Source organism: Anopheles funestus, chromosome 3RL (assembly GCF_943734845.2).
Source record: "Anopheles funestus chromosome 3RL, idAnoFuneDA-416_04, whole genome shotgun sequence".
In the NCBI taxonomy this organism is placed as follows: Eukaryota; Metazoa; Arthropoda; class Insecta; order Diptera; family Culicidae; genus Anopheles; species Anopheles funestus.
In genome coordinates, this window is record NC_064599.1 from 79153206 (window position 1) to 79176769 (window position 23564).

At 44.0% G+C, this 23564-nt stretch overlaps 1 protein-coding gene across 5 annotated transcripts in view; it reads left to right on the forward strand.

Moving 5' to 3' along the window:
- The first annotated feature begins 350 nt into the window (after positions 1-350).
- Positions 351-23564, forward strand: part of LOC125771543 (protein cortex-like) — a 33889-nt gene continuing 10675 nt past the window's right edge. For 4 of the 5 annotated variants that reach the window (XR_007419321.1, XM_049442256.1, XM_049442257.1 and 1 more), the window contains exon 1: positions 636-814. Coding sequence is in view for 4 of the 5 variants with exons in the window: in XM_049442256.1 (XP_049298213.1) it covers positions 761-814 (54 nt within the window). In the remaining variant the exon portion in view is untranslated. The other variant, XM_049442254.1, reaches the window with a different exon arrangement.

Sequence of the window (23564 nt, forward strand, 5' to 3'; positions counted from 1 at the left end):
GTCTCATACTTTCTAAATAAGTTTCTACCCTCCAGATGGAACTGGATAAGAGATCTTTGCTAAATAAATGGTATAGATATTATCCGTAATAACTCCGCGATGTCATGTTAAGCGTAGATCCGACTGAAATGAGAGATACTTATTAAGAATTGAATTGAAGATCAAAGCCACGTAAGCGTGGCTCGATATGATCTTCATTTCAAGGAATTCTGCTAGATTGAGATGATTATAACTTGGGATCTCATACCGCAATAGCCAAATCTGGAAACGAATCCTCCATGTTTTGAGCTTTACTAACTCCTGCAATCCAGAAGATCACTCTCAAAACACGAAAGTCCTAAAGATAGTTTCAGGCTATGAAGGCAAAGATTCCCAATGTTTGATTTATTAATTTCCTAAGGCAAAGGGATGATTAAAGTTTAAAATTGTAATAAAAAAACCCTTTTCGTAAGTTGTTAGTAATGTATTACGCTTTTTCGAACATCACTGTAAGTGTTCATCAAATCTACATATCTCACTAATCACTCGGCACACACATATGATCTGTCAAACGCCTTCGTACATCGCTATCACCAACACAATCACCTGTATTACGGGATGCTGTACGCATTAATGTTATCTGATTATTGGTAAGGCTTACCTGAATTGTACGGGTGAAATGGAATCAAGCAAGATTTAGATCGTAACGAATTTCAATCTCCCTCCGTGTGTCCAGTGTGTATATGTGTCCTATTATTAGTGCATCGGCGAACACCTGGTGATGGCATTTTCGGTAAAGAAGCGTACCAACAGCCGGCTAAATGAGATCGAAAAGGTAAGCGTGCAGCTTTTTGTACACTGTTCCGCACTAAACGGCTTCTTGCTTCTATGCTTTTGCTGTGACATGCAACGTTTTGGGATTTCCAAGGGCATTACGAGTGGCAACCGTGTGGCTTAACAGGCGAAACGTAGCAAAGCTGTTTAAAATGGGACACGTTAACGTTAATGTCTCTCGAAAATCCCAACGCAGTGCAGACAAGGGCGATCTTTGCCACGCCGGAACGGGACGGAAAGAACAAAGCGAAATCGTTGAAGAAGCAAAGCGTCCCCCGCCGAAACCCCAACACGAAAACCGTAGTAGGGGACAAATTTCCAAACAAGTTGGGACTTAGTAGGCCAGTAGCTTTTATCGTACGCAGGAAATCTTCTGGTCCACAAAATCCCAGTTCGATTGAAAATTCTTGCTTGCGCAGTGCGAGCGGGATGGGCGGTCACGGGGGAGGGGTGCGGTGTAATAAGGGTTTTTGGCCGTTTCGTGGGCTGTGCAAGGATGCTCGCGGATGGGCGTGTTGTTGCTAGCGAAAGCGGATCGTGAGCGGTCGATCGATTGCATGCCCGAAGGGATCCGATTCTTGCAGTCCGTTGGTCCGTTGCTGCCGCGTATACTTACCACTAGGCGGAGAGACTCAACCGGGTGTCAGCGGAGGTAAAGGGGGGGAGGGGGGGGGGAGTTCGCGTTACTCAAGCCCAATCAACCTGCAGAAGAAAAAAAAAACACGGTGATCGTTTTGTTGGTGAAGCAAAAATCCGTTTGGATGCGATCAGTAATCGACAAATTGGTGTTTTGTAGTGCTTGTTGTTGTTTGACGGTCTTCGGGAAGGGACCATGGGAGTCTCACCACCTTTGCCCGGTAGTGTGCAGACAATTACTCAGCGTCTTGCGATCTACCGTACCCCGATGCCGATGTTCGCGAAACGATCCCGAAGGCTATTCGATAAATAATAGAAAATCTGTATTTTTTTTCTTCTCTCTTCTCTGTACCGAATCTTTACATCTCCGAATGGTCCTTAAGTCCAAAAAGTGAGCCGTTTCAGTGGGGATCGTATCGTACTCGATCGTACGGGAATATTTTTTTTTGTTGTAGCTTCAAATGGTGTCTGCAAAGAAGAAGGAAAAACAGCTTTAGGCAAAAGCGGTACAAAAATGATTGCTATAAATCTGGACAAAATTTATTGTCCATTTGGGAAGTGGCGGCAAAAACGTGGATTCGGTCCATACGGTATCGTGCGGTACAACGCAAAACAATCACCCATGTGTATGTTTTTTTTTCTCGTGTAAGCATCGTTTCAGTTAGCCGTAAGCGATCACCACCCCATACACAATACGCGAGTGTGGTAGGGTCAGCTTAAAATGTTGTGTACCATATGACTCCTGGAATGTTGGCCTGTGGCGGCACCACCAACCTTCTAAATACACTCGTGCGGAAGCAGTTAGAAAAGAATGGCACGGTACAGAATCGGTGGGCCGTAGGCGATGGAATAAATCATCATCTCCCGGGTGCTCGGGTTTGCTCAAGTAAAGAAGCGAGAAGAAGTACCTTCGCCGGCACGAAAGTTGAGCACCGAGAAAGGTTTACTTTAATCAGAAATCAATCCCTACCCTTGAGGGGTTCGGGTGCCATGTTAATGTTAATTATGTACAAATTTGAACAATTCGTTTTCCCCCTCAGTACAACGTGTATATGGAGCTGGAACAGCAGCGACACGAATGAAACCGGAAGGCTTTGCAAAGGCCTTGTCGTGGTTGTGGATTTGCTTTATTGGTTTTTGGCGAGTAAACCCCAACCAAATGAACTTGTATCATTTTTCGTCTGCTTATCCCGCTCGAAGGGGCTTTCGTCTGTTTTTTCACATTTAGTCGCTGGTAGTAAAGAGTGAGAACTGGAAGGCATTCACGGAAAAAATGATCACCCTGACTGTTTGTTTGTTTAGCTCAAAACGTCAGTTTAACGCGACACACGTTTGACACATAAAAGTGGATGATCGTGTGTTTATACGACTACTAACACTACTACCTGATCGTTCCCGCCGTGAGCTGTCAGTGACGGCTTGATCTTTGAGCGCTATTCCCCAGGTTTTCTCTCCAGTTTTACGAGTTGCTACCATTTCGCTGCTCCATTCAATCCGCTTTCGTTAGCTGGACTCCGGATGGGCATGTATTGTAAGTGTCACGGATAGTGTGTCATACAAACACACGCGGTGAACTCGAATGGAAGAAAATTAAATCATCAGCAAATGAAGTCCGTATCATTCGCTCGCATCAATTCAATTTATTCCACTCCATTAGCATCGTACATTGTCCGCCGAAGCTGGAGTGTGCCTCATTTGATGTGCCGCGTTTGATCACGGAGCGACACTGCGTTCGTGATCATGCTTCTCCCATTGCATTAAGACGGGAGAGATGCATTATGTGTCTACTCTGGTTGTTCGATTAACCTTTATTGTAATGATACATAATTTAAATAGCTTCACAGTTCACGGATCATAAACAACGAATGTCACGAATAATCTGGTTCGCTAAGTGAAATTAGTTACAAAGAAAGGTTTCAATTCCTTTCCGAAGTAAAAGACAGAAGAAATTGGGATCATCCCTTCAGTTCCTACATTAGACATCTCAAGCCGAAGAAATATCGCAATTTGAGGAATCTTCTCTTCATTCACGAGAAGGAAGATTACACATTGCGTTGGAGTTAGCCATCTGCATATAATTTCTATCAATCGTTTAATACTCGCCTGCGGTGTAATTCCACGTTCATAAATTATGTAATTGGACTTCAAGGATTGCCCAGGGTATTCGTTTCACGGTACTTGCTACGCAAATGTATAACTGACCGCAAACATCTAGAAATCAAGCATAATGCTGGTGGAAAGAAGCTTAAGTAGCAATTTCTTGCGATCTCGGGATAGGAGGAAAGGTTTCCCTTTCAATGGAACTTCCAACTGGGACCTGCTTATTTGCTGGCCAGAGGTTGGACTGTTGGTAATGAATGGTTTGTCGTTTGCATTCGTTCGATTATCCCACCGCATTGGTTATTGGTGTACCGATGGAACATTGTTGTGCAGTGAAGACGTGAAATGATACCAATCCGAAGACGAATGTTGGAAAATAATGTGGCATATCATTTGCTACGGTGAGGCTTCTCTTTAGAAATACATTAATCAGATATCAGTGATCCATAATTATGTAGCAGCGTCGCCTACGATAAAACGATAAAACAGAGTAAAATCGATGATGTAAATAAGTGATTAAAATTTTGTAAACTTTGTTCTCTATTCTTGTACCGTTATCGGATAGCGCCATCTATTGGTAAACTGTGGGAATTAAGATATCTTAACATTAAGTAATTTGTACTATTAATTTCTAAATGGTCTATTTTAAAGAGAAGACCGGCTTGAAGACCGAAGACCGAGATGATGGACAATCGCACATGTTCGATTCGTTCATCAAGAAGAGTCTTTAGGTATGATTCTAGCAAAACCAGTATAAGGTGGAACAAAATAACATAGTACATAATAAGTATAAAATGCACGGAAAAGGACTTCTCTTCTATATTTCTCTGTGAAATTACCTAGACCAGAATATCTCCTTAAAATCGCTTACCATAGAACGTCTCTGAAAACACATTCCATACTGAGGCAGATAAGAGATGCCTTAAAGTGTTTCTTCTACAAAGGGAGAAAACTGTCTCAAACACTAAAAGCGTAACATCGTATAGCCGTATCGTTCACATCTTCCTAGCATCTCAACCGGATCGATGATTAGACCCGAACATTGTATTGGCCATCGTTTACGGTCGATACCTACCGAAGGCAAAACCCCATAAATAATCCATTTAGGAAGGAATGGCGTTGGCTTTAAAACTATGAGTGTCGTTACACATAGTTACGCTTCGGTTCACGCACATCGCATCCATTGCAGGCAGCCGCAGTCGGTGAATTTATTACTCCCTTCAAACCATTTACAGTGAATTCTCTCCACAAGAAAAAAAAACCCGAAGCTTTATGTCCATGGGTTCTCCCTTTTCCCGAGGTGCGTACCTCGGCATTGCCTCTGCATGGGGTTGGGAGTGTCAAAGGGGAGTTGAAAGCTTTGACATCTCATCGGTGGTACCATTTGGGTACGGTGGTGGTACATTCGGTGCCGGCCACTTGTTGTTGACACATCCTTTTACCGAGGTCGTCGTCTAATTATATATTCGTGTAATGAGTCGCGCAAAACACATCGTGCCCGGGCGGGCGATTCAAATTGCGATCGATGCAACCTTAGAGGCGATCAAGAGGAGCCAGCAGTAACCCGAATGGGACGAAAAAAGCTCGAACCCGATGCGTTCGGTAGGGTTTTGCAAATTATTTATGACGGCCCTCTTCGCGCCTTTCGACGCCTTATTTTTTTGCTTCTCCTCACCAGGAACGGCAAGGCTTTCAGTTTCGCGAGTCACGAGTTCTGTAAGCAAACGAGATGGAAGCGTGTGCTTGTGCGCGCGCGCGTGTGTGTGTACGCACTAAATAAATTGTGTGTTCGCTAATAAGTGCAAGATTTTGCTTTTTAGTACGATGGCCATTAATTTCACACCTCTTCTCTCCTACTGAAGCGTTTTGTGGTATGCTGGTTGGTTGCTGTATGTTTGCCGGTCGTCCGGTTTTTCCACTTGGAGGTCCATCCAAGCGAGCGGTTTTTCATCCTCCTTTGGTTTGTGGGGTAGTATGTGGGCGTCCGCGCGTTTGTCGCGCTGGCCAGATGCAAACCGTGCCGGTGCACAACGCCGGTGTATCATTAGGAAATGACATTTCAATAGGTGATTATTATCACGCGTTTGCTGCGTTTGCACGCTTTTTCCTTCAAGTGTAGCTCCATTATTTCTATCAGATTCACATACAAACACACACAGAGACCGTGCTAGGTTTTGCTCCAGATGGTGACCAGGTAAAGCCTACGCGTCTAGGCGTAGTGTTGTTGAACTCCGGACGCCCTGGCACTAATCCACGGGTGATGCTTCAAACGCAGGACGCAAAGGGAAATATTACAATGTAATCAATAAATTCTGCTCTACGCTTTGCAGAATTTATGGCAATTCGTTCCGCTACGCTTTTTCTTGTGCCATACATAGGCTGTCCGGCAGTACACAACTAGGGACCGAGGTTTTGCAAAAAAAAGGATCCCATAAATTGTAGATTATGCATGAGTTTGTTTCACGAGTTCCAAGGCACCAAGTCTTCAAGAGGGTCTGGGTCTGGTAAACGTTTGGAAGCGTTTCGGTAGTGGCTACCGAAGTTTATCAGGAAGGTGACACCCGGGATGGCAGATTGTTGTAGAGAATGTGCTGATTGCAACGATTCCATTTCTAAATTGATAGTGACTGTGGCGAATTAATTGTGGGCCTTCCGTTTACTGGTCGTATAACAGTGACTAGTGTATAACAGTTACCAAGAGCACTGAACCTTGGTATGAAACTAATAGCAACAAAACACACTTTTTCCAGCACTCATGTTCAGCTCCGGATCACTGGTGGGAAGTGTAAAATATCTCCATGAAATTCTAATTACAACCAGACCGAATGCGTCGCCGTGTAGAAGAAATAATTCAATTTCCTTCCAACAAGTCGGCTCCGATGCCGATAAGATTAGAGAGTCTCGCATAATATTCTTCGCCGGTAACCAGCATGTACCGATCGTTTTTAATGCTCCAAATGGAGGCAATTTAATGTGCTCCGGTGTTAAAAGAATATCAGAGGAACCCCCCGTCGGTTCCCCTCTGCAAACGATAGGTCCCTTTACACGAGACGGAAAGGTTGCGTTTGCGTGTGCAATTTGCGTTCGGGGTGTTGTTGCGTAGGTGTCCGGACGAACCGTTTGGAATTCCCGCGATGGCCACCCGGTGGAACGCGTTCCTATGTATGCCAGCGTATTGCAAGGGCGACGGGCGAATATCGCACGGCATCTGATGGCGGTCCGGTTTTTGGGGTTGAATGTAGGTAAAAAACAACATGCTCAACCGACGCCGACGCTCTTTCGCTCGCACTCAAACATCCTTTCAACCGGTGGTACAAGCGTGTGGAGAAAGAAATTTAAATACAATATCAAGATTGCACCTTGGTGTACATGGGCGGTTACTGGGTTATTTCTACTGCTAACACACCGATCGGTCAGATGCCGAAAGTGGTCACTAGAGTAGGAAAAACAAATATACACCGGCGTGTGGAAGCGTTTCGACTAGATACCAATTAAAATTCCTACCTTTGAAGGCGACATCTTGGCGCTTTCGGAAGCACACGCAATGCGTTTTATTTTGGGGCGCCGTTTGGTTTCGATTGGGAATCGAAAGGAGGATGGAATTTTTGCTTTGCAAAACTCCGTGGAGGTAATTAACAAATTTGCCCCGGATTAGTTTATTGGAGGAATTTCTTGGAGATAAAACCACTACCATGTGTAGAATGAGGATATTTTTTAGGAATTTTGAGATCCTTAGACGTCGATGAGCCTGTATTGGAATTCTTCACAACCCTTATTTTTTCTAAGCACAAATCAACAGTTTTGGGAGCTTAAATTTCTTGTTGGAAATAGTTTATCCTAAAGAAATTGAATATCCTACTACACCTTTGAGATCCTTAGACGTCGATGAGCCTGTACTGGAATTCTTCACAACCCTTAATCTTTCTAAGCACAAATCAACAATTTTGTGAGTTTAGAATTCTTGTTGGAAATAGCCTCTCCTAAAGAAATTGAATATCCTACTACACCTTTGAGTTGAGACGTCATCTCTCTATTTCGTATCGTTGCCATGACAAGTCTGACCTAGACACTGCCTTCTCGCCTTTATCTTCAGTACCAGTACCGTCCTGGTAAAAGACTGCGTGCGAAGAACTATGCTAATCCATCACCTTTATGTCCGCGTGCACTATTTCCCATGAGAGGGATCTGATAGAGTCTGTCCAAGTGATGGACACAAACAGCTCATTCAATTTCAAAACACACACCACACGTCGCGCAGAGTGATCGACACTATCAGTCCAAGCGCATCGTTGACTCGCGGTCTTTCCTTGGCGACGTGGATTTGTGGACATGGGCGCTCAATATTTATGAAGCCTTCGGAGGCGTCAGTTGAGCCCCGGTGTTGAACGGTCGTTTCGATGGCCGTGTGAAGTTATGAAGCTTTTTCCATCAACACCATGAGAAAAAGGCGGGAAAAAGTGCACCCTTGTGTGACGGTATTTACCTTTGGGGTAGGTGTTCTGATCGACACCTCATGGATGAACTTAATGTTAAGCGAAACGTTTAATTAATGTCTCCCCGGGTTGCAACACATGGAATGGAGCACACATTCCAATCATAAAGACCATTAATCACGACAATGTATGAAATATCACACTCATTCCATTACGGTGCTGTATGTACCCTTTTTTGGGGCTGTTCATCCCTCTATCGCACCTTTTTTTTCTCTCTCCCTATTGTGCGGTATGTGTGGTGACAAAAAATAAAATCATCCCACTAGGTAAAACCCGATTCGCCTTACATGGGCAGGAGAATGTGCTCTCACACATAAATCATAAACCATCAAACCACGATAAAAGTGCGATCCATGCTTGCCACCTTTGGACACACGGGAGCACATAAATTGAGCCCGATTCACAGAACCACAGTCACACAGCGCAAGGGTGAACGGCGCATAATGACGTGCGAGTTTGGTTCGAAGGAGGAGAGCTTTTTTTATTGTTTCCTTCTACGCGCCCTTTTACCAGCCAGAAGGGTGAGATGAATTCAATTTAACAGACACAAACCGACCAACCATCAGAATCGATGCATAAATGCATCGCCAATGATCACATCTTACGCGCTGGAAGATGCGTCCAGGGTGCAATCGAGATCGCGTTTACGTACGCTCTTTTGGTTGTTGTTCTTGGGGTGTTTTTTTCGCGAAAGAAAAAGCGTGATCTTGCGTGCTGGAAATGGTCGTAGATGGCGGTATAAGGACTGTTTGATTATGATTATTTTTTCCTCCTCATCCATGCAAGTCGCGTGATGACGGGCTTTTTGTTTTTGCTGCGAAGTGGAAAAACTCAATCATAAATGGTGCGAACAGAGCAAAGAGGCATGGTAATGTGGGAAGTTTGTGTGCGCATCTTGATCACTTCCATCGGTGATCGATTGGGATTGGGGTTGGCACATTCCTCGTTAGTTACTAGCGGGATCGCGTTCTCAGTGAGCGTGAGTTCCGAATAAAAAAAAAGATGGCAGAAAATGAATAAGGAAATATCGACACCGTGAGATACTGTAAAAGTTGGTAACCCGATGACAAGTTAGCAGCAGCTCCCTCCAAAGATCCAGTCATCACATCACAACCATCAAAGGCATGCCGGGTTCAGTTTGTTTTTCTTCAGCAAGTTTTAACGCTGTCACTGTAAAGGGTCAGTTGATCTAAGACTCGATTTCAATGTGACGCTTAATGATCGGTGGACTGATTTATCATGCAAAATCCTGGGACCTGGGGCAGTTTCACGCAACACGGCAAAACCTGTTGACATTTGTGTGACCATTGTGCGACGCGCGTCATACTTATCGCGTTCTTTCCGTGTTGCGAGCGTCCTCTGGCGGGCAATCAGAAATGTCAGTTTTATTGACAGCTGCTACAGTAGGGCGAGAAGGGGAAAGCACTGTAGTCGACACATTCCTTTTGCTATTCTTCACTCAAACTCGGAAAGGGTAGAAGAGTGTCCAGCGTGTGTTCGGACGACGACCACTACTAAACGTCCACACTGTCCACAGTAAGAAGGTAACGGGGTTTTTCTTCGCTTGCTTGACCACCTGAAAAACCCTTGGCACCATCGGCAAAGGGGAGAACCTCCCCGTGAGCTGAATCAATTTTAATGAACTCTATTATTCTTCCCCGCACACAATAATGGTCACATGCGGTGAAATATCCCATTTATACTGCTTCCCCTTTTTTTCTGTTAGCCGGAGCTTATCCGCACATTTTATGACTTGTTTATGATATTAAGACGTTTCAATAGTGTATACTCACCAGGATTTTGTGTCCCCTTTTGCGCTCCTACTTCCATCCCGTTTCGAGGTGTAGTACGAATGTTGGGCTGACTTGGCGGCAGCAGCAGCAGCAGTAACCGCAAGGGAAGTATGGGATCCCGGCTAGACACTGGCATAGACCGGGAACAACAGGAATTCCCTCCGGGTCTCCGGCGGCCATCACCGCCATATTATGTCTCATTGTCCGCCTTCGCAACGCGGGGTCCCGGCTGCTCCGAGGGCAAAATATGGTTCCGCGCGGTCCTGATCGTTTTGCTGATCGTTTCGACGATCGACCGTCCGTGCCCGTTTCCCGGGTGATGTGCTACGAACGGTTTGTTTGCGCACCGCATGAAGACGATAATGACATTTCACGACACCGTCGACACCGTCAACTGACGCGATTTCCACTTTCGCGAGTGGAAGCTGCAAATAGGGGCGTCGGAGCAAAGCTGCGGCTATATAATAATCAATAAATTATGGAACATTTCAATTTATTGGAATATACGATCAAATTAATATGACATCTATTTTCTGAACCGGTGGTGCCGCCGGATGCGGGAGACTTGAATTGCCGTTGTCTGTGCACGCGTAGGTGTTTGTTGTGTTGCGATCGTTCTCGGGCTCGGAAAACAATAGACCATCAATTATCGTTCGACATTGTAAGAAGAATCTCTATCGAACTCGTTCGGCGGGCCGGGTACTTGCTGCCAGACCAGGTTTGAACCTACCTAGTCGCGACAGTGTCAGCAGGAATGTGCCAAAAGCCATGAAAACTCGAGTAATGTACTATGGCGCATGTTTCACTCGTCGTTTATGGTTTTGTACCCTCGAGCGGTTGCTGCAAACAGAAAAAAAAACCCACCAACCGATTTGAAGAGAAAAATCTCACCCCATATGTCTTCTCGTCGCCCTCGATCTCGTGCTGGTTGATTATCCTGGCGGCGATATGGCGAATTGTGTGTATGTTTTTTCTTCCTTCTTCTTCAGCGCTGTATGATGCGTGTGCCAATTTAAGCCGGCACACTTGTACCCGGTGGCCCGGAGGCCCCTCTCTGAACGGGTCGGATGGGAGCGATCTATAAATCACGGACCAGTAAAGTGGGAAAATGTGTTTATGCAGTTTATGGTTGGTTCTGGGTGCGCGTGTGGGACTCAAGAGGGAAATTGAGGCGAAATGAGGATGGTGGTGATCGTTTAGACATGGAATTTTTTTTTTTGAAGAAATGGGAAGCATTTGGAGGTGTTTGCAAAATAAACACGCTCGTTAAGTGCCACAGGGGAAGCTTTAATTAATGAGGGAAAACAACACTAATAATTTCAAAGAAATTAATTTTGTTTTGAAAATAACCAAAGAAAAAAAATCATAAAAATATAATAATATTTTTATTTTAAAATAGTAGATTCAATCGACTTTTCAAGGTTATTTGAGATGCTTCTGCAAAACGCTACAACACCGGTCAGGGATATGAAGAAATGCGCACAAACCACACCGGGTCGTGCCAGAGCCATTAATTATAAGCACAAACCGTTTCAAAAGTTCGACCGAAGAAATATGCGCGGGTCGTGTACGCAGCATATAACCCCAATCCCCTTCCTATATAATGCCATACGAACGCCTTCCATTGGCATGCGATGTCGATTGCGGTGGTGCGCGATCCACAAAAACCTGTCCGGAAGAAAAGGAAAACACGAAAACATTGACGTGCAACACCGGAATTCTGTTTCCGTGTGATTACAGCCAGATCACGAACAGGGCGATGGATTTTTGCTATCGCCAGGCACGGAACAGCCAGACCAGGGTGGGCCAGATCGGCTAGATCCGATCTCGCTCTCTTTCGAACCAGTTTACCTACCGACCGGGTTTATCCGATTTGCAACGGACGATTTTTTGACCCGTTGCCTTATGATCGGCGTCGGTCACTGCGCAGTCACCCTTTTTCCGGCACGGTCACGGAGCTGCGTGATAATTTCTCCACATTTCTCAACCCCTCCTTTTTGTGTAAAGAATGAATGGTACGCGAAGTGTGAGTGTGTGTGCGCATGAGAAAAATTTATGACCGAATTGAAAAATCAATTTTAAATTTACTACCGTTTTGTTGAGCCGCTGTAGCATCGGTGCACCGATTCTGCTGATGTGTTTCAGTACTAAACGCATTGCTTAGTATATTTTTCATTTGTCTGTTTTCGCGGCTGCCCGAGACGCATTGCTCCAACCAGAGGGTCCGCATAAATGGGGTTTTGCGTTAAATTTTCGCGTAATGTGCGCGCACGTTTTCACGGCCCCACCTGTGTTTGCAGGAGCAAAGGTGCTACCATGCCGAGGTTTTATGTGAAATGGGACAGACATGGTGGAAGCCGCACATTTGAATGCAGCGATAAATTATTGCATATCCAGTGTCACTGGCAAACGATCAGTGGCAAGGAAATGTAGTGTTTTACGAAGGGAAATCCTTGGTGAAAAGCGTAACAAGAAGCTCAGAACCCTTTTTTTAGGAATAGACAAGTATGGTGGGTCTTTCAAATAAGAAAATCTGGAAGACACGACTCAACGCCGAGTTCTTGGTGGGTTAAAATCCCCGTGTGCCTCTTATATGCCGGCCTAACTAGTCAGTTGTAGATAATTTACCTCCTTCTTATTCTGGAATAAACGTCTAAGAATCCTGCAGTAACTTCAACTTCAACTCCTCAATAATTTGAAGAACTTCTCAATATCTTCAGGAACTCCGTTCCATATTGCTTCACTTAGTAATCAAAAATAAATTTGTATAACCTTAAACCATATGACGTGTAATTCTTCAAGTTCTTGGAACTGCTTCATTTATCCAGGATAGCGTCAGGAACTCTGAAGTCTTAACGTTTGGTAATTCTCTGGAGCTAATGTATCAGAGAACTTGGCCATATGCCTCCCTTAGATGGTAGTAATTCTTCGTGCTACGATCATTTAAAGGGACAAAATATCGATTTAAACAAGATTGAACAGTAATGTTTATACATGTCCGTATTCTTTCATATCCCTGTAATGCTTCAACCCTTACTCTATGCATAATCACAGTTGTTTCTGCTCTTAACATCTAACGATCAATAGAAAAAAAACTTCCATTCACACAAAAAAAGCAAAAAAAAAACCCACAAAACAGTACATTACGTTCGTTCGGTTTCGTTAGGAAATCTTCCCCGAATCGCAACATGAAAACGTGATGTTCGTATCCCAATTGAGCGGAGTGATTTTCTTCGATTTTTTGTTTTTTTGCGCGAACATGTCACGGACGAGTTGTAAGTACAACATGCTCTAATACGGTCCCCCGGTTAGCCCGGGCGGAACGAAATCAAAAGGCCGCCAACCACCGCACCGGAGCCGTTAAAGGCGTGCCATTACAACGGCCGTGTACCCCCTATACCCGGCCACCCTTGCCCAATAAAACCCAAACGAACCGTGCGCGTAATCGTGGTGGTGGAATCACAAAAATTAAAATATTTACATGGCCAGCATCGTCGGCGTGTGTGTGGTTTTTTTCTCTTCTTCTTCTGCAATGTACGAAATGTTTCCTTACCAAATCCCCCTCCCCAAACCCAGTGGGGACGCAACAGTGCAGAGAAATTCTTGACCCCGTTGGCATTACCATCGCGAAATTGTGTTTACGACTGTGAGTCGGACGTTCTGTGACGTTATATTTGAAGTGTCTGAAGCGAAGGAAGAAATCGATCATGGTGGGCAAAGCGGAGGCGATGGTTCGATTGCCTTTTTACCGTGCAGTAGTTTTTGAGCAGCTCCTCAGCAATGGAGGAGATGAAGAAAAAAAGTTGTTGACACAAGAAAATGGTCCTCCGATATGGACCAATTTACATACATCGATACATCTCGATCGAGCGCACTAAATCTAGTGAGGTGTCTTTTCTTTCGGCATTGGGGATCCCTTTCGGGTGTTGTTAGTTTTTTTTGTCGTGTACGGTTAGGCAACCATTTCCACCCATGCACCCACTGCGATATGTGTCGCAGGCGGTGAATGAATGAGCGTCTCGTGTTCACGCTACAGGCAGGCACACATCGTCACCGGGCTGGCGGCTTCCTGCGCGTTGTTCGCAAAGCGACACACCGTATGATAAAAATGCAGCGAAATTAGAATCGACTCAATGGAAGCGACCGAATGTGTTCATTCCGTGTGCATGTAGCACAAATTAATTAAACTGATTTATGTGCAACAGTAGCAGGAACAGCAACCAAGCAGCAGAAGCGGGTTTGTGGTGACGATCGTGTTAACAATGCCGTCGCTCCCGTTGCGCGAGTTGGTACGAAGAGGTCGCGGCTGATCGCGGCATTACCGTTAGGATATGTGGTGAGCGTGTGTCTTGTGATGTCGCAGTTTTTTGCAGAAGAAAAAAATGGCCTCGCAAATGAATCACCGGGTGGAGTTGGGTAAAAGGTTTCGAGTATTGTCGATTTAATGGTGCTTTAAATTTAATTTCAAACGATTGTTTTCCATTTCAAACATGACAATTTACACAGTGTTATGTCTTGAAGAAGATCTTTCATCGTAGAATATAAGTTATTGTTTAGAGCTTCTTGTCCTCAAGTAGTACAGGAGTAATCCAACAGATGGCGTTATTAACAGAACTAATTATCTGTTGGTGATCTGTGACGCTTACTTGGGGTATAGTTGTGATCAGCTTAAGACTTGACAATTTGGTGAGATAGACATAGTAGACCATACTACTAATTGTACAAAAAAAGTGACATTCGATCCAGGATCTTCTGAAATTTGGAACTCCGATCGTCTTTATTGGGAAGTAAAAAGTGGAGAAGTAAGATAAGGATTTGACCTAATATGTCGCAGGTAATGAGCTCATCTTTTATCGTTTTTGAAGAATGATCATCCGAATACGTGCAAATCCTCAAGAAGAAGTTGTGGAGGTATCTCTAATTGAACTGATTTGACGACATATATAATAAATCTTTGCCTGTATTATTGCCTCTAATATGATCATTTATGAAGATTGATCATCCGAATACGTGACAAATCCTCAAGAAGAAGTTGTGGAGGTACATATGTCTAATTGAACTGATTTGACGACATATATCATAAAACTTTGCCTGTATTATTGCCTTAATATATCAAGAAAATACCTTGAAGACCTTCAAACACCAAAGATAGTAAAGAGATCTGCTGCTCTGAAGTATGCGCCACATAGACTCAAGCAGGCACCTGTTGCGTATTGCGCAAACATACACTTCTCTAATAGACCGTAAAGTGTTCTCCTTAATAGGATCTCTCATAATGAGTGCAAAACGGGATAGGGAAATAAAACTATCTCTCAACAGAAATGATCTTGTAATGTCCGGGCACGAACTAAAAAAAAAAGGTAACCGATAGTGGCACTTCCGTACGCACCCCCGAAGGCTAAGCATTAATGAGGACCCCGTTGTTTAATCGAACAGATCCATCAGCCATCTTCTACACGCGTGCCACAGTGTGTGTCGTGCCTTTCGGGGGGTAAACGTCGGTACACGATCCCAGCACCTGGTACCATCCTTCCGGATGGAGGCGTGTAGAGATGTTTGCTTCACTGGACCGATTCGTAAGTATCGATATTATTACCCTTTTATTGGGTTCATTAACATAATCTCATTGCGATTCTGATATATTTTACATGTACGGACGCCTGCGCACACTTCCCTGTATCGTTTTCCCTCGCGGGTAAATAGAATGTAGAGCCTTTTCTTTTCTCTCCACCCTTTCCCGAAGGACCGATGCATGGTGGAGTGCTACACCACGCGTGTGCTAGTGATGCAGTTCCTGTGGAAGCAGTTTGCGCACTTTTAAATCGATCGGAGAGTGTAGTGTTGCTTTTCTTCATGAATCCCCCCGGAATGTGGTGCCTTTTTGCGGTGATGGAATTTATTCGCCCTTCACCCAGTGTCAAATGAACTCTTCGTTGCTGTGTAAACTTCATTCTTTCCCGACAGTGCACCAACCAGCTCGTGAGGAGAGATGGTCGCCTCTGGGCACGAGTTTGGTGGAGATGCTGCTGACCAGCAAAGAGGATCGGCCCATTTGCCGTTTGCCCTTCCCTTTGCTCGCCCTCGTGAACGATGAAACTTCATTCCTTGTACCCTAGGGTGGCGAAAAAAAAAAATCGAGGAAAAATTGCCCATCGCACACGTTTGTTGTACCACTAAATGAACGATTTCAATCACGTTGTTTTCACGCTCCGCCAGCGATGCCGATGCAAGAAGCGTGGCAAACCCACGGTGGGACAGATAAAAAAAAATCGCACCTAACACTGGCGATCGGCACTAATTGTGCCGTCATCATCGGTGCAAAGCATCGGGGACGGGCGTACAAATTGGGTCAAACGGGTCGGTGCATGCCAGTGCAAAATGTCAGCGGTCGTGGCCGGTTGGGTTCGTATCGTCCAAATGATGGTGATTAAAATGACCACAGCGGGGGGGGGGGGGCTGGGTTGCGTGGAAAAAGGGAAGATAGAAAATTTTATATTTTTTCATCCCATCCCACCTTTCCACCGCTTCACGTGAAGCTAATCATTTTTTTTTTGCTCTGTTCCGAACTCGATCGTTGCTTCACAATGTTCGAGCGCAAGTCAACGCGTCGTCGGAATGGGGGGTTAGAGATTTTCGTGCGCTTCAAGCATAATAAGCTGCTATCAACATTCCGCTAAATTACAACGTACAGCTGTGACCGTAGCAGGTATTTTCATTCTGCTGGTTGTTAGTTAACAGATTTTTGGGATGAAATAAGCAACATCAACGGGGGTTTGGTTCGAGGAGTGGCTATAGGAAGCGATCGTTTGAGCTCGGTTTGGTAGCTAGATTTAACGAATAAGACTTAAATATCTCATTAAAATTGTAAGAAGCAAAGAACTTGTTCGTATTGTTGAGGACAACAACATTCTGTTGGAGTTTAAGGAACACAGAAAAAAACGCTTACAGTGCTTAATTTAAAATTAAATATTTGTCCAAATGTAAGTGAATCAATCGTTGCTTTAATACCAAAAATTAAACATGCGACTTTGAAGGAATTCTTCATTCTGGGCGATCACTGCTTGGAATGAGTTGTTACTGGCCGGATGCTAAAAATGTGCTGAAACCTGCACATTGGCGATGAAAACTCGTTCAGAGTGTGACTGGAGTATTTTCCTGCGCTAAACGGATCCTAATACAATCTTTAACGACTACCGGACTCACACGCTCTTGCCGAAGGTACAACGTCATGATTTATTGTTTGTTACCGTGAGCCACTGGAATCTTCATGCTGTCGTCTAAATGTAGTCCCATGAGCGTCCATTCCGCTTCAGCTTTATCTTCGATCAATTGATCTTAAAGCTTGCTCAATGAATATGAAGAAAATCTCATCGACGGGATATCCCTCTGGAGATGACTTAAGATGACTTGCAAATTGTGATGATTGCGCTGTAATTAAAGCAGAAGTGTGCCCATACTATTAATCAATTGCTGCTTCATTTGCGATCGACTGGCACGATACGGCTCCGGGGCGACCGGGGGATCTTCGTACCAGTACGGTCGATCTAGTTCTGAAGCTGGCGATCGTGCAACAAAACTGCGCAACATTGTCCAGCAGAAAGGGAGTTAATGTACAGAGGCATGAACGTGTAATGGAATTATAATTTATCATTACACACACACGAAACGGACAGTTATGTTACGATTCTGGGAAGACCGTCGTGCGCTACCCTCGAGGCTGATTGGGGAACGAAGATCCCGGCATGATGTCTCCCAACGTGCAGCAGTACATCATGAGAAAAGCCAACCTGGGAAAAGTGTTACTGTGTTGTTGTACCGAGAGGTCCCCGGTCCCTCGGTGAGATGCAGCTTCTGGATGTGACGGCGATTAATCTCGGATCAAACATGGATGCAGATGAGCAAGAGCTGGCTGAACGACCTCACGCAACGTTGCCATCGGGGTGTCTCTGCTGCTCGAGATTGTGCTGGTTGTCTAATTATTATCTCCCACAGGTTTGCCGTTGCCTTATTATCATTCCGTTGATCGTTTTGCGGTTGGACAACTAGCCCGACAACTGGCCAGTGACATGGGATGCTGCTTCGTGTTTCAAACGGAGACCTCCACAACAGGGTGTAGTTGGGGGTCTTAGTTTGCTAAATGGTCATACGGTGCAGGCAGTAGCAGGACGACAAACATGGTCAAGATGAGCATCGAGGTGCGACCCAGGCAAAGTGCTTACAAATTGAGTAGCAAACGTGTGATCACTTCTTTCATCCTCCGAGTCTGGTGAAGGTGACTCAGACGGAGCTTTCGGGATGGCGCCTAAGATGATCGAAGTCAGTGATCTTATCTCGATTTAAACAATGGGCGATCGTACCAGATGTGCTTTAAATTTGCATATCAGATCTTCTTGAGAGAGCATGAAGATCGAATAAATGGATAAATGGAAACTTCAATACATTGTGGTGGAGTACAAAAGATCCCAACGGCTTATTTGGCCAAGGAATAGCGATATCTTGTATCTACAAATGGGAAATTAGTTGTTTAATTACTTTGAGGTCTCAAAATGTTGCCTTGTATGTGAATACTTTACATTTTACATCATGTTTGTATTCTGGTTTCTGAAAATATGAGTTCTTTTTCTTCATTTCATACAAAAACCACCTCCTCTGCTCAAACTGACTCGTTACAACACGACGACAGCTGTGCAAACAGTCGTGAACTTGCATTTAATGGCACCTGTTTCGATCCCTCCCAGCCTTTCAGCAGATCGAACGACCACGGAACTCCAGGCAATCCCCTCACTAGTCTTACCATTGCCAAACATATCACCATCATGAATCATACAAATCCACCACAACAGTCCAACAACGGGTGCGACGGTCCACGTTCGCACAGTAAGGTGCAAATGGGCATGTTTTTGTGTGGGCCGAAACATATCATCAAGATAGTCGGTGAGACCAGGTCTCTAACTCTGGCCTAAGATTACCAAACACATTCCACCGGTATTTGCATTGGTCAGATTTATGCACACCGTTGTACACCGTGGCCAATTCCCAGGTTACTTCCATGTGCTTTCGAGTGAGAAGTTATATTTTTCGGAATCACAAAGTTACACTTTCTGGAAAGGAATGTCTTGTTGGTGTTTCCATTACACTTGTCCGGAAGGGATGTTGTTTTGTTGCTGAAACACTGTTGTGAATCTGATCCAACCAAGTGGACACTTCATGAGCAAGGAGCACAAAGAAGAGTGCGCTTCCAACGCTTTTTCTGAAGAGTTTAATACCCAATTCCATAGATCTTTAGGACCGATCTTCTTCATGAATGGGTCGTGATTACCTTCCTTTCAAGTAGCTGATATCCTGCAACAGACATTCGCCATGTCTCATCGACGTAGACGGCACGTCAAAGCAACGATAATTGTGCAATTATGGGCCATTTTAGCTGAAGAAACGTTTCAATTAATGCTCCTCTCGATATCGAATGGAAGTTCTTATCGAATCTAATAGATTATGCAGATTCAAAGACGTCCGACTATTCGCCTTACAACATCATCTTCTTGTGCGTCTAAACACCGCTCCAGGATGGCGACTATGATAAGCTAATTTTTATTATTATTCGCAATTACTATTTTTCAACTACGATTGGTTGGTAACATTCAAGCCTCTTATGGGAAAGGGACCAGTGACAAGATTATGGAGCAGTTTAATGTAAACGAGTTGGAGCTTTGAGCATTGCATTACTCACTGAGCAGAAGCTCGATGCGATTGACCAATCTGCCAGTGGTTTGAAGTTTGAGTGGACCTGAAGCTCGATTCAATCAATTCGAACCAATTCCCTCGCAGTAAGCAGACAACTCCCGTTTAAGACTTGACAGCTGGGGACGGTTTCACTGTTCGTCGATCGGTTAGATCGTGAGTTCAACTCGAGCAGTGTAATAAACGACCACCAGAAGCACTCAACTGGCGCAAAGTTTATGCATCCGAGTGACATAATAATTAGCGCCGCTACCAACCAACCGACGGCGACATTCGGGACGGACGACGATTGCGCTCACGATTTGCGCGAGATATCACACAGAAATGGGGTCGTTAATTATTGTAATTGTGTACTGTTTATATTCTGCACAGCTTCCTGAGCCACAATTAGCCAAAGCTTTACGATGCAGAGGGCGCGCGCGTTGGGAAATAATTTGTTGGTACCGATTAGGGCTGCAGAAAAAAATGCCTCCTTTTTTATGTGTAACATACTTTATTAACCTAAATACTTACGCTAAAAATATGTGTGCATGATGCACACAAACGAACGATAAAAAAGACATCGCGTGCCATTTTGCGAGCGAACCGATCGCGATTTCATTTCAATAATGGACTGTTTGTTTTATGAAACATCGAGCTGTGGCGGTATCAAGCTGATCGGATCGCGACTTGAGCTCTTCGGCTACAGACGACGATCCAGGCTCAGGCTCACTTTGGGGGGTCTTCCTCTGGACTGCTACTGGAAGACGTCCCATCGGTTCGGAACAACTCCAAACATTTTATTTGTGCCATTTTACCACATTTGTATTTAAATTAGCTTGTATCTGTTTCAATTCCCGCGTGCTCCAAAAGCGATCTAAATATATAGAAAATAAAGAATAAACAGCAGAGGAAGTCAAATGGACGTCCAGGGAATCGCGAAACTCCCTCTGTGTTGGGTCATGCTGTGGACTGTGGGTTTTGAGACTTGTGTGGAATCGATTCCTTGAAACCGTTGTGGGCAGAAGCGGTTGCGAGCAATATCTCCATCATGATTCAAAACATAAATGCGAATAAAAGAAGCAAATCTAGAAAAATACAGCGTCAATAGGGGAAATTGAGTTCATGCTTTTGTTGGAGTCTCCGTGCACTAATGAAGCAAACTGATAAGCCAAGAATTCCTTATGCTCTATGGGGTATTGTGTAGGTCTCTACTCCTAGTTAGGTGTGGTTTATCCACATTACAGCAATGCAATTGACTCCATTACCATTAAAATGCCTCCAAGTGCTTCCTACAATCTGCGAATGGAAATAACGATTGCTCTTGACTAGAGCCAGCGAGCAATAATGTATTAGGTCTTATCAAATGATACATTTTATATGCCATGGAATGTAGGGGGATATACGATCGCAATTCCAATACAACATATTTTACACCACAATTAAGCATTATCAATACTTAATGTTCAACCCCAAGAAGGTATTCTATCTTCCGGGAGTGAAAGCTTAATGTAAACCTCCGCACGTAGGCACTCACTGAACGCTTCTCTCGCCTTCTCGGACAAAGGAATGCGTCTGAAGTTCAAGATTCGATCGAAAGCAAAGTGTGAAGACTCAGCAGGGGTTCGAAAGGTGTTCCAGTGTTACTTCTCGCGAGTAACTTCTTGTTCCAGTATGTTTAGTTCCAATGACAGTTCCGAGGAGTTGGGGAGACGGTTCCAATGATCACTCTGGGGATTAAGCAGACTCTAGGTCAGGTGGATTGCTGCGGAAAAGAGTTGTGGCTGATGATAAGATTGCCATTGCCTGAAGCTATCCAAGTCTGTGTTACTAAAGAAGGTGAACACATTTTCCAAACTTTCGTTTGTTTATTAAATATTTCTTTATCCAAATTGTTTGAAATACTTTAAAAGTACAACATGTCACCATTCGCTTATATACTACATAAGTTGATTTATCTACTCCACTCAGCATCATTCCTAGCGGTCGTTTAATTACAACAAGTAATTAAAACCCAACCACCTCGGTACATTAAACAAAGCACCGGCAATAAAGTAAACCCCTGGCATAATTGCACAAACACGAATCGATTACAGGGACAGAATAACTCCACCTCGGGTGTGGACGGTTGGTTCTCCGACAAGAACATGCACACAGAACAGCGCTTAACATATGATAATTCGATCAGCGTTTTGCTTTGATCATTTAACGGGCGACATTTATAACATCTCTTTTTTATGTCCTTCCCTCTGCCGAACAGAGCGTGGAAGGAGAAATCAATTACATGAAAATGATTTCTTATCACATAAATTAGTATTGGCAAAATGAAAGCAGCAACCCCTTTGGAAGGGCGCGCACCTGTTTTACGACCTCCGTAAACAATCAAATTGAAGAAAAACTTCCGCTCTGCCGGATCCTGTTGTCATAAATTCAATTATGAGGGAAATCATGTAAAATGTTAAGATTTATAAAAGATTTTTATGATTTCCAGTTTATAAGATCGAGACTTAGTTTTCTCCAGCAAAAAGGTTTGAGAGATGTTAAGGTATGTAAATCGACCACGCGTCCAATGAATATTCATTACAAGACTACATATTTCAATTACTTATGCATTTCTTCTGTGATGTACAACAACTTGTAATGAAGTCACATGAAAAGACGCTCGCGAAGAGTATCCGAGCTGTTTCCAACAACACACGCAACAAGGATAAGAGACACGCGAACGCAAACAACTCTCTCACCGTGACAGGATATCCTTCCCGATCGGATGTGTGTTGTCTCGGGAAGATGTCTTTTGCATATCTTTCAACCAGCGTTGCGTGATTTATCTCCGGCCGGAGCAGTCGCCTCCATTCAAGAAGACAAGTAAATTCGTTTCCTTTCAAACCGAACTCGTTTATCACGATGACGCTTTCGGTGTTTCAAGTCTAGTGCGAAAGGAAAGAGAAATCAGCTGTTATGTCATGGTGGAAAAAAACTGTAACTGTAAAACCTGTCCCGAAATTATTGAAAGAGTCCGTTGAGGAAAGGAGAACACTTGCATAGTGGTTTCTGATCAGTTGTTGTGCGCGAATTCGCATTCAAAATGAATAACGATGAAGTCATTGAAATACACTCTTCAACAAGATTGATCGATTGGTTCCGTTTTGCGATTGGGAAGAGGTTTGTATAACAAAACGGTTTGTTAGTCACACGTCCGGTAAACATCAACATCCAGATTGAGTGGAAGATAAAGTTCAGAATGGTGATTGAGAGTGAAATGATCGTTGCGTGACGATATCTGCTTGATGAAGACCACACGCAGGACGGGTAAATTCTTGCGTGTTTAATGATGATTAAGAAGACCGGAGTGAACCTTTCGTGCATTGAAACTGGAATATATCACCCATATTTGGTGCTATCGTTGAGCGATAATTAAAACATGATTCAACGCTTGCGAATGATCGGCTGTCAATCGTAAATACCATTTAGGGAATAGCACACGCAGCAAGTACCTTAACCTCAACTACTGCCACGTGTCGGTAACATTCTTAACATGGAGGAAACTGTTGGAGGGGGAAAACTTCTACTGGAAAATTCTCAATTAAAACGATTCGCTTCAAATTCCTGTGCAGCACGAGCCGATTGCATGGGTTCGTGCCTTTCGCCATCGTTGCAATCTTTCCGATATCTTTCGACTCCAAATAAGGAATGGTATTTAATTAACATAGTTCGTCTGCCATTTGCTTCCACATGCACGGTTCCATTTGCCCGTTCGAATGCTGGGTTCGATCCTCTTCACCAAAAACACCAAACCAAGTGTACTTGTGTACTTGCTGTGATTTCAATTAAATTTTAATGGTGAGATCGGTAAGATTGTTGCGTACGATTTCCCGGTAAAGCTAGTTGAATGTTTGACTTCATTCCTGCCTACTATTGGATCAAATGCGTGGTGGTGAATTATTTTTAAACGACCTCCCTCTTTTTTCTCGCTTCGGTGAGTTCGTAGTGCAATGGAGCAGTGAAGCAACGC